At 45.1% G+C, this 12,005-nt stretch overlaps 2 protein-coding genes across 3 annotated transcripts in view; both read right to left on the bottom strand.

Annotated features, from left to right (window-relative positions):
- LOC134333400 (tetratricopeptide repeat protein 39B) overlaps positions 1-10,946 on the bottom strand; it is a 20,891-nt gene extending 9,945 nt beyond the window's left edge. Inside the window, exons 1-6 of one of the 2 annotated variants that reach the window (XM_063015371.1) lie at positions 10,841-10,946; positions 2,098-2,132; positions 1,439-1,543; positions 746-877; positions 568-644; positions 380-447 (exon numbers count right to left, since the gene is read on the bottom strand). In XM_063015371.1, the coding sequence (XP_062871441.1) occupies positions 380-447; positions 568-644; positions 746-877; positions 1,439-1,543; positions 2,098-2,132; positions 10,841-10,888 (465 nt within the window). In that variant the 5' untranslated portion in view covers positions 10,889-10,946. Of the gene's footprint in view, positions 1-379; positions 448-567; positions 645-745; positions 878-1,438; positions 1,544-2,097; positions 2,133-10,409; positions 10,543-10,840 lie in introns of those variants that run through there. The other variant, XM_063015372.1, reaches the window with a different exon arrangement.
- LOC134333832 (NLR family CARD domain-containing protein 3-like) overlaps positions 1-12,005 on the bottom strand; it is a 560,375-nt gene that overhangs the window by 142,742 nt on the left and 405,628 nt on the right. The gene's annotated exons all lie outside the window — the stretch shown is intronic.

Below are 12,005 nucleotides of genomic sequence, written 5' to 3'. Positions count from 1 at the left end.
GACGGAGTCACGGACAAAGACGGAGTCACGAACACAGACGGAGTCACGAACACAGACGGAGTCACGGACAAAGACGGAGTCACGGACACAGACGGAGTCACGGACAAAGACGGAGTCACGAACACAGACGGAGTCACGAACACAGACGGAGTCACGAACACAGACAGAGTCACGAACACAGACAGAGTCACGAACACAGACAGAGTCACGGACAAAGACGGAGTCACGAACACAGACGGAGTCACGAACACAGACGGAGTCACGAACACAGACGGAGTCACGAACACAGACAGAGTCAGAGAGACAGAGTCTCTAACACAGAGTCAAGGACACAGATGGAGATACGGACACAGATGAAGTCACAGACGGAGTCACTGACCTGTATGAAGGTCAGAGCAGCTTTTTGCAGCAGACACTCGGCGTAACAAATCTCGGCGTGCAGCTGATCTGTAACAGTTTAATAAGAGTGATTTTATACACCTGTAACAGTGGGCGTCCACATACTTTTACATGATTAAAAACGGAACTGCTCGCTGGGTTGTGAGGTTGTGCAACACCCACACGTACCTGTTTTCAGACTGTCGGCCGACTGTTTGGAGACGAAGCTGGACAGCGAGCCCACCATGGAGTTCTTCTTCCTGAACCTGCACACACACACACACACACACACACACACAGAGGGTCAGATCACCCGCCGGAGCTGAACCCTGGACCCCGGAGCCGTGGACGAGGGCCCCGCCCTCACCTCTGGCACGTGTGCAGAGCCTCTTTGATGGTTGCCATGGCGACCTGGATGTCCTTCTGATCGAAGGTCATGCCGGCCTGCATCACCAGTATGCTGCTGTAGCCCAGGGCGTGGTACACACTCTCCTTGTACCTACACACACACACACACACACTTATTCCATACAGGTATACAATTACTGACTGTACAGTAGGGAAGGTTTAGGGAAGGTCCTGTCCTGTTCCAGCTCTATAAAGACATGACGAGAAGCTCCAGCGTCCTGCACAGAGCCCTGAGCTCAGCCCCACTCAACAGCTCTGGGATGAACCGGAACACCAACTGAGGCATATAAACGGGCACAAATCCCCACAGACACACTCCAAAGTCTTGTGAGGAGCTTCTCAGAAGAGCAGCTGTTGTTCTAGCTGATAGATCACACAGAGGTCAGTCTGTTTTAATGTGTTTGTTTTTTAAACCGGGACGTCCAGCAGGCCCACGGTCAGGCGTCCGAACCCAGTTCGCCGGATGCTTAACCGAGGCGGAACGATCCTGAGGCCGAAACCGGTGGCCAAAATAACGGAAACAAACAAATAAAGGAACGAACGGGACACAAAACAACCGCAGTCACGACGGAGGACAGAAAAAAACTGGGGACGGCAATTAACGAGCGAAACCCACACACACACACACACACGGCGCTGTACTGTACTGTACCAGGGTTTGAGCACGTCCAGAGCTTCAGTGAACTTGTTGTTGAGCAGGAGGTTGAGGGCCATGGTGCACTCCTCCAGCGCCGAGCTCAGGTCCATCTTGGAGGCCCTGCACACAAACACACTCACATACTTAACACACACACACACCATACAGCCAAAAGTATGTGGACGCCACTCCCGGTGATTCAGTCACAGACGTCGTTTACATGTGAATCACTGTACAGGTACATACAGTGACTTTAACGCTGCCATAACATTCAGTGGCAACAGTTTGGGGAAGGCCCGTTACTCCTCCAGCGTGACTGTGCCCCTGGATGGTTCAGTGTGGAGGAACCTCGGACCCACACAGAGCTCTGACTTCCACCTCGCCGAGCACCTCCGGGATGAACTGGAACATCGACTGCAGGTCAGGCCCTCTCATCCACAATCAGTGCATGATCTCATAAATGGGTAAGCAATGGGTTAGAAGGGGTGTCCACATATTTTTTGCTGCTGTGTATTCATTCATCACTAATCTTTCTCATGGTATAAAACTCTTACTCATTCACTCACACACCCAATCAGCCAATCCACCTACTGCATGATTATAATGAACGCAGCATCGTTCAGGGGTTCACAAACTTTTGAATAAGACTGTATGTACATGTCAGAGTTACTCACACTGGGATTTGGTCGTAGGCATCCTCGAAGCAGTCCTGCACAAAGCACAAAACACACACACACACACACACACACACACACACACACAAAAACACGACACGTTACTTCCTGTCAGTCACACTCGAGCTTTTCTTCACGTCTTTATAGAGCTCGCTCATGCTGGAACAAGAGAGGTCCTTCCCTAAACTGTTACTACAAACTCAGAAGCATCATGAATCATTTCCTTTGATACGACTTTTTTATATGAAGATTTATTACAGCTGTTAGTGACTGTCGTGGCTGAAACACTCTGTAATTAGAAAGTCCAAATACTTTCCACCGGTCGGCTGGATGCCCACTAGTCTGCTGGGAGGGAAAAGACAGGACAAAAAAAAAGTGGGCTGGGTCTTGGACCCTGGTTAGTAGGCCGAGGCGCCTGTACAGAAGTGGAGGAACGTGGAGATCAGTGCGATCAGGGGTCGGTGGAGCGCGCACGCATACACCATCGGGGTCTCCAGCAGAGGAAGAGGAACTGGGTATGACTAAACTGGGAAGAAACATTACAAAACTTCACTGCTAACTTTAGCTGTGGAGGCGGTGAATCCTTTTCAGTGTCCGGTTACGCCAGACTGTGTGAGCTCAGGGACGGGACTCTGGGTGACACCCTGCTGAGATCCGGGTTTTGAGGGTTTGAACAGCACGTGTGTGTTTTTATTTATTTGCATCTGGTTCCACTGGTGAGGCGAGCGAGCCGTGGCCCTTTGGCCCAAATTCCTGCTGCCCTGCGCCGCTCCCTCCAGCGGGTGAGCCAGGACCCCTGAGGGGTGAGGGGGGGTTCCTGTTTCTCTGCCAGCTCTGTGTTACGGATAGAGAACGCCGCCTGGAGAGCGACGAAAGCGAGCGGAACAATCTGGCGGCTTGGTGAGGGCGTTCGGGACGTTCTGACCGGACGATTTTGGAAAGGAACGTGGGCGGAGTCTGGACGGGACCCGGCGGCGGCACAAACACGCCCAGAGAATTTTATTAAATGTCCCGCTCGGTTAAAACCCTGACGTGTCACGGCAGGGACCCACGTGGTGCTCGACAGATTTGCCTAAAATACGTGACCTTAAAGAGAAGCGCCTCGTCCTGCCCCTAAAATAGGACACACACCGTCTCAGCCGCCTACACACACTACAGGAGCAGAAGTATCTACACACCTCTCCTAATTACTCACTCCGGGTGTCCTGTGACCGGACCTCGGGGGTCCCACCTCTGGGATACATCGGAATGTAGACGGTTAGCTAGGAGTTCTCATCTTACCTCACGGACGCCCTTAAACCGGCACATTCCAAAATCTAATGAGAAGCATTCCAGGAGTGTAGCCTGTTATAGACTCAAACATGTCTAATTGTGCATACACATGCACTGTGTGGGTATACAATTACTGACTGTAGTATATATATTGCTCTGCACCCCCATATGACCCCCCGACAGGATGATGTTCGTGGTGGTGGATGATTCTCTCAGCACTGACTGTAACACGGTACTGATGGTGCAGCAGGTGCAGCAGTGTTGTTGGGATCCTCTTTATTAAACACACCCTCTGTTAGCGACACGCTGTGTTTTCATCTTCCTCCAGTCTTTCACACTGAGGAGTTTAAAATCCCAACAACACTGCTGCACCTGCTGCACACACACACACACACACAGAGCAGAACACATTACCACGTCATCATCCGCCACCCATCATATTAGGTCTTTAGGGGTCATGGAGGGGGGGGGGCTTTTCGACTGATCAATACAGTAGAGGGGTTGACAAGGACCACAGATGTACCACAGTCAGTGATTGTATACCCACACAGTGCATCTGTGTGTTAAACAGCCAATTCAAGTACAAACCAGGCAGGTGTTCCTAATAAAGTGCTCAGTGAGTGTATTATTGCCTGTGATTGTGCAGTAGGTCAGGTGTCCACATACTTTTGGTCTCGTGTGTTTATCAGAGAGCAGAAAATCAAATCAAATCAAAATAATTACATAAACATTCAGACGTCAGATTTAAAAGGATTAAATGCAATTATGGTCTTAAAGTGAGTAAACAAGCCGTGCTTTCATTTCTGTGTGTGTGTGTGTGTGTGTGTGTCACTTTCATTATTAAACTGTACAACCTGCCTTTGCTTGTCTAAAAATGTAATTACACTACACACACACACACACGTAAACCTACACACAACACTGTCAAATAAATTTATATCAGTAATTATCATAAAATTATAACATTTTGGCTTAAGGGAGAATGATTCAGTACAAATGGAATGATTATAAAAGTCTATAGATGATTACAAAACTCACCGATTACCAAACACGCCAATTACAAAACTCACCGATTACTAAACTCACCGATTACTAAACTCACCGATTACTAAACTCACCAGTTACAAAACTCACCGATTACCAAACTCACCAATTACTAAACTCACCGATTACAACAATCACTGATTACTAAACTCACCGATTACAACAATAACTGATTACTAAACACATTGATTACTAAATTATCGATTATAAAACAGATGTACAGTTCACACTGTGTGTAGATTAAAAACGAGCCCCATAGTCATGTTTTAAACCACAGGGCTGTTTTTTCTTGGTCAGACATCCAGCATGTTGGATTTATCTCCCCTGGTTTTACAGGCCCGGGACTACACCTGCAGGACGTGCCACGCCCTGTTACACGGACAGAGGTAAAATAACGTTGATTATAATGTTGAAGTTCCAGTGTTTGAAGGAATCATGATCGGGTATAAAAGGATCCACCAAAGGATCAGTCTGTACAAGCAATGATGGGTCACCACTGTGTTCCAAACTTCAGGAGAGAATTCAGGGAATCTGGACCAATCTCAGTGTGTGTGTGTGTGTGTGTGTGTGTGTGTGTGTGTGTCTGCCTCTCGCTGGCATTAATTTAAGTGGATTATTTTTATTAAAGCCCTGCCTGTTTATTCACACCATAAGCACACACACACACACACACACACACACACACTAACACAAGTAGAAAAAGTGTAAGGTCAGTTGTGTAAGTAGATCTGTGTGTAGCCTTGGGCTGTGTGTGTGTGTGTGTGTGTGTGTGTGTGTGTGGTCAGGTTTCTAATCCGGCTTGTTAATTTATTGATAGAAACAGGGATGGCATCATGGCACACAAACACACACACACGATTACACACACACAAACCAACATACCATGCAGACACACACACTCTCACACACACACACACACACACACACACACACACACACACACACACACACACACACTGCGTTGTAAGGTTGTATAAGGACGAGTGATGATTATAAAAACTATGTGATTACCAAACAGTTACAAAAAAGCAGCAAGTTCAAAAGTATGTGGACACCACCCCCCCTTACCCCCCAATCACCCATGTTCAGGTGTTTCAGACACACCACTGCTAATTACATTCAATTAGTTTATTTTAACTATGATTACAGTATTGTGGCAGTAATTTAGGGAAGGCCCTTGTGCCCTTGGGAACATAAAGACGAGGTTAGACGAGTTTAATGTGAGTGAACTCCAGTGACCTGCTCAGAGCTCAGAACTCAACCCCACTAAACACTAAAAAATTAAAAAACTAAACATTAAAAAAATAATGATAATTATAATAACGTTAATAATAATAATAAAATACTATTACTACTACTAATAATAATAATGTTGTAATGATAATAATAATAGTAATAATACAAATAATACAAATAATAATAATAATAATAATAATAATAAAAAAAAATAATAATAATAAAATAATAATAATTAAAATAAATAATAATAATAATAAGATAATAAAATAATAATAAAAATATGAATAATAATAATAATCATTAATTGCACGCTCACACCTTCATTCCCAGCTCTGGACAATTTAAAGCATTCAGTCCATCTGCATGTTTAAGAAAGTGGGAGAAAACCCAAAAAATTCCTCACAAACAGGGCAGCACTGAACCCTGACCCTCAGTAGCCACGTTGCTGTGCTGAAAGCTCAGTTCTCTGAATGTGTATTTTAGAATCAGCAGCTCCACACAGACTCGGGTCTGTAGGTTGGAGGTACCTGACACGCCCTGCTCTGAGACCTGAGCAGCGCTGGAATGAGGACACACGGTTGTTATTATAACGCCTCGTTCTGTCAGTGTTTCTAAACGTCTATATTTAGTGCTAATGCGCTTAAAGGGGAACAGCAAAGAGTAACCATGATAGAGCTTCAACCCTGTTTCTAAAGCTCTGGGACTCCACTGAACCACAGTGAGAGCAATCTTTATCTCCAAACCTACCCAGAAGTGGCAAGACAACAATTTATTCAGTAAAAACAGTTAAAGAATCGTTCATTCCTGCAGCCATCAGGGCTTATAATAATAATAACATGTAATATATCACACATATACACCGATCAGCCATAACATTAAAACCACCTCCTTGTTTCTACACTCACTGTCCATTTTATCAGCTCCACTTACCATATAGAAGCACTTTGTAGTTCTACAATTACTGACTGTAGTCCATCTGTTTCTCTACATGCTTTGTTAGCCCCCTTTCACCCTGTTCTTCAATGGTCAGGACCCCCACAGGACCACCACAGAGCAGGTATTATTTAGGTGGTGGATGATTCTCAGTACTGCAGTGACTCTGACATGGTGGTGGTGTGTTAGTGTGTGTTGTGCTGGTATGAGTGGATCAGACACAGCAGCACTGCTGGAGTTTTTAAACACCGTGTCCACTCACTGTCCACTCTATTAGACACTCCTACCTAGTCGTTCGACCTTGTAGATGTAAAGTCAGAGACGATCGCTCATCTATTGCTGCTGTTTGAGTCGGTCATCTTCTAGATCTTCATCAGTGGTCACAGGACGCTGCCCACGGGGCGCTGTCGGCTGGATATTTTTGGTTGGTGGACTATTCTCAGTCCAGCAGTGACAGTGAGGTGTTTAAAAACTCCAGCAGCGCTGCTGTGTCTGATCCACTCATACCAGCACAACACACACTAACACACTAACACACCACCACCATGTCAGTGTCACTGCAGTGCTGAGAATCATCCACCACCTAAATAATACCTGCTCTGTGGGGGTCCTGACCATTGAAGAACAGGGTGAAACGGCGCTAACAAAGCATGTAGAGAAACAGATGGACTACAGTCAGTAATTGTAGAACTACAAAGTGCTTCTATATGGTGAGTGTAGAAACAAGGAGGTGGTTTTAATGTTATGGCTGATCTGTGTATACAGTGTATCACAAAAGTGAGTACACCCCTCACATTTCTGCAAATATTTCATTATATCTTTTCATGGGACAACACTATAGACATGAAACTTGGATATAAGTTAGAGTAGTCAGTGTACAGCTTGTATAGCAGTGTAGATTTACTGTCTTCTGAAAATAACTCAACACACAGCCATTAATGTCTAAATAGCTGCAACATAAGTGAGTACACCCCACAGTGAACATGTCCAAATTGTGCCCAAAGTGTCAATATTTTGTGTGACCACCATTATTATCCAGCACTGCCTTAACCCTCCCGGGCATGGAATTCACCAGAGCTGCACAGGTTGCTACTGGAATCCTCTTCCACTCCTCCATGATGACATCACAGAGCTGGTGGATGTTAGACACCTTGAACTCCTCCACCTTCCACTTGAGGATGCGCCACAGGTGCTCAATTGGGTTTAGTCCATCACCTTTACCTTCAGCTTCCTCAGCAAGGCAGTTGTCATCTTGGAGGTTGTGTTTGGGGTCGTTATCCTGTTGGAAAACTGCCATGAGGACCAGTTTTCGAAGGGAGGGGATCATGCTCTGTTTCAGAATGTCACAGTACATGTTGGAATTCATGTTTCCCTCAATGAACTGCAGCTCCCCAGTGCCAGCAACACTCATGCAGCCCAAGACCATGATGCTACCACCACCATGCTTGACTGTAGGCAAGATACAGTTGTCTCGGTACTTCTCACCAGGGCGCCGCCACACATGCTGGACACCATCTGAGCCAAACAAGTTTATCTTGGTCTCGTCAGACCACAGGGCATTCCAGTAATCCATGTTTTTGGACTGCTTGTCTTCAGCAAACTGTTTGCGGGCTTTCTTGTGCGTCAGCTTCCTTCTGGGATGACGACCATGCAGACTGAGTCGATGCAGTGTGCGGCGTATGGTCTGAGCACTGACAGGCTGACCTCCCACGTCTTCAACCTCTGCAGCAATGCTGGCAGCACTCATGTGTCTATTTTTTAAAGCCAACCTCTGGATATGACGCCGAACACGTGGACTCGACTTCTTTGGTCGACCCTGGCGAAGCCTGTTCCGAGTGGAACCTGTCCTGGAAAACCGCTGTATGACCTTGGCCACCATGCTGTAGCTCAGTTTCAGGGTGTTAGCAATCTTCTTATAGCCCAGGCCATTTTTGTGGAGAGCAACAATTCTATTTCTCACATCCTCAGAGAGTTCTTTGCCATGAGGTGCCATGTTGAATATCCAGTGGCCGGTATGAGAGAATTGTACCCAAAACACCAAATTTAAAGCCCTGCTCCCCATTTACACCTGGGACCTTGACACATGACACCAGGGAGGGACAACGACACATTTGGGCACAATTTGGACATGTTCACTGTGGGGTGTACTCACTTATGTTGCAGCTATTTAGACATTAATGGCTGTGTGTTGAGTTATTTTCAGAAGACAGTAAATCTACACTGTTATACAAGCTGTACACTGACTACTCTAAGTTATATCCAAGTTTCATGTCTATAGTGTTGTACCATGAAAATATATAATGAAATATTTGCAGAAATGTGAGGGGTGTACTTACTTTTGTGATACACTGTATATTTACATGATAGTGCAGTATGTCATATATTATTCATATTTTCATGTATATATTATATATTTACTATAATATAAGTACATTACAGGTTTTTTAGTGTAAATAACGACACACTATATGTGCAATTTTGTCTAGCAGCTTCTTTTTCGACGTTTCTCACTTGTTTGTTTTTGTAGTTTGCTGTAAGAAGTTAATTTCCCCAGGGGGATCAATAAAGTCTGATCTTATCTCCAGCCTGAGCTTAAACGAGTTTTTACTGATGCAGGAAGAAAATGAGAAGCGATTTCTAACCAGGAGGAACATCAGCGCTCACTGGGCACGTTTCTGGATCTAAAGCAAATCCTGACTTGTACAGTAATAATAGTACAGCACCAGTTTGTGATAAACAACATAGAGGAGAGTAAACACTGTACAGCCATGCGTCCATGAGCTAAAACTGAGGTTCACACGCCAAGTCAAAGTCCTGATTTAGGCTCAGCAGATTAAAGCAGTTCTGCAAACAAAGGTGCAGCTCAGCTACAATTCTCACTGTGTGTGTTTACATCAGGGTTCATTCACTGAGCTGAAATGATTCACCGAGGCCGGATAATGTTGTAATAATAATAATAATAATATTGTAAATAATAGTAATAATAATAATTACATAAATTCATTTATTGTAAAGCTGCACGGTGGGTAGCACTGCCGCCTCACAGCAGGGTGGTCCGGGTTCTTTCTGTGTGGAGTTTGCATGTTCTCCCCGTGTTTGCATTGTTTTCTTCAGGGAGCTCCAGTTTCCACCCACAGTCCCTATATAATTGCACTATAGCTGAATGTGTGTGTGTGTGTGCCCTGCGATGGACTGGCATCCTGTCCAGGGTGTTACTGTGTGCCTTGTGCCCACTGAAAAGCTGGGATAGGCTCCAGCACCCCTCCCCGCGACCCTGATTGGATAAGCGCTTAAGAAAGTGAGTGAGTGATTTATTCCACACTCACACATTCATTTCCAGCTGGGGGCCGATTTAAAGCATTCAATCCATCTGCATGTTTTAGAAAGTGGGACAAAACCAACCACCATCCCCCCCCCCAAAAAAAAAACCTATGTACACACATGGTGAACATGCAAAACTCCTCACAGATAATTAGGCAGCACCAGAGAGCCACAGAAGGAGAAGGGGGGTGAATACTTATTCACACGCTGAGTTTATGAAATGCAGATTGAAAGCAGCGCACGGTAATTCTAATCATGCTTTAGGGATTAGGGAAGTGTGACGTCACACACCATTCCCCACGCCTCAAAAAAACTCATGTACACACGTGGTGAACATGCAAAACTCCTCACGGATAATTAAACAGCACCAGAGAACCCCCAAAGGGGGGAGCGAATACTTATATACACACTGACCTATGAAAGACAGATTGAAAGCAGAGCACTGTAATATTATTCTATCTCAATAAATGGTTTAGGGATTAGGGAAGTGTGACGTCACACACCGTCTCCAGGTTCCTCTAAATGTTCACATCTAATGAAACATCAGTCAGTGGTTGTCTGCTGTTCACACTTCCGGAAACGGAACAGAACGTCATGGAACAAAACGACATAAAACGAGATCAAACGCGAGATCTGGGTCCGACCGCGACTGTAGGATGAACCCGCGGTCACCGGGGACCTCAGGATCCGGTCAGGATGAAGGACCCGTCCTGAGCCGCGCGGTTCTGGGGGAGGAAACCTCACCCTCGTCCTTCTGTACGATCTGGCCTGTCGCGGTCACTACGGCAACATGCGTTAGATCTGTCGTCATGGTGACTATAGATCTAAGGCGCCGGTGGCGGCGGAACATTCTGACATCACCACATCTGCTCGGTACCGCAGCTCGGCTCTCCTCGGTTCCGCTCGGCTCTTTCCGGCCCCGCTCGGCTCTTACCTCGTTGGTGTCGCCGTGCTCGGTTCCGTTGGACGCCGCGGCCGCCATGTCTGATCCGGACTAAACCACGACGCGGAGAGAAGTCTCACCGATGCGGATCACGGATCAGCATCGAGAGCGCGCGTGTGTGTGTGTGTGTGTGTGTGTGTGCGTGCGTGAACGCGCTTACACCGGGGAACACCGGCGTGACGTCACAAGGGTAGCCCCGCCCACCACGTCGTCTTTCCAATGACAGCCAGTGGTGCACTTAAAGACGCAGTGCGAACATGTGTGTGTTTAGGGAGCGATTTTTAATGTTTATTAGATATTTGTTTAATATTTAGGTTTTTAGGATCCACCTCTCTCATGTGGACGGTTCGTTTTTATGCTTATAGATAGTAAGTAAGTAAGTAAGTAAATTTTATTTATAAAGCACTCTTAAAACAACTTACGTTGACCAAAGTGCTGTACATCGAAAAGCATACATAACACAACATTATATTAAAAAAGTAAGAACCAAATAAAAATACAGAGAAAGAGACAAAATAAAACAAATACAAATAGACTAAACAATTAAAATTAACACAGCTCCTCACTGTTCAAATGCCAGCTTATAAAGGTATGTTTTTAGGAGTGATTTAAAAATTAGATGGCCTCACTTCATTGATAGATTTAAAAATGTTAGTTCTTACCTTTAAGGCTCTACATGAGGAAGCACCTGATTATATTTGTGAATTGCTGGTTTCACACAAAAGTTGTAGGTCTTTGAGGTCATCTAATAAAGAGCTTCTGGTTGTGCTCCGTACCAAACGGAGGTGGAAAGGGGACTGTGCCTTTTCTGTCCAGGCTCCTAAATTATGGAATAGTCTCCCACTCGATATCTACATTAACCTTCAAGAAATGTCTTAAGACACTTCATTAGCATTTCAGAGTAGTGATCTTAAGCAATGGGGCTGAAGTTTCTTGTAAAAGTGTATGTGTATGTTTGTGTATGTATATGTGTGTGTATATACTGTATATATGTATGTATGTGTAGTTCAAGTTAATTTATAATTTTTTTATTTGTGCTATTGTATTAATGTATTTTTGTCTCTGTGTAACTTTTACGAGTATTCATTTTTGTGTTTTTATTGTACTGTATTGTACTTTACCGCATTGTAAAGCACTTTGTGGCTTGGTCCTAGAA

This window comes from Trichomycterus rosablanca, chromosome 19 (genome assembly GCF_030014385.1).
Source record: "Trichomycterus rosablanca isolate fTriRos1 chromosome 19, fTriRos1.hap1, whole genome shotgun sequence".
Classification (NCBI taxonomy): Eukaryota; Metazoa; Chordata; class Actinopteri; order Siluriformes; family Trichomycteridae; genus Trichomycterus; species Trichomycterus rosablanca.
The sequence above is the reverse complement of the archived record's forward strand: the minus strand, read 5'-3'. Positions and strand labels throughout refer to the sequence as shown.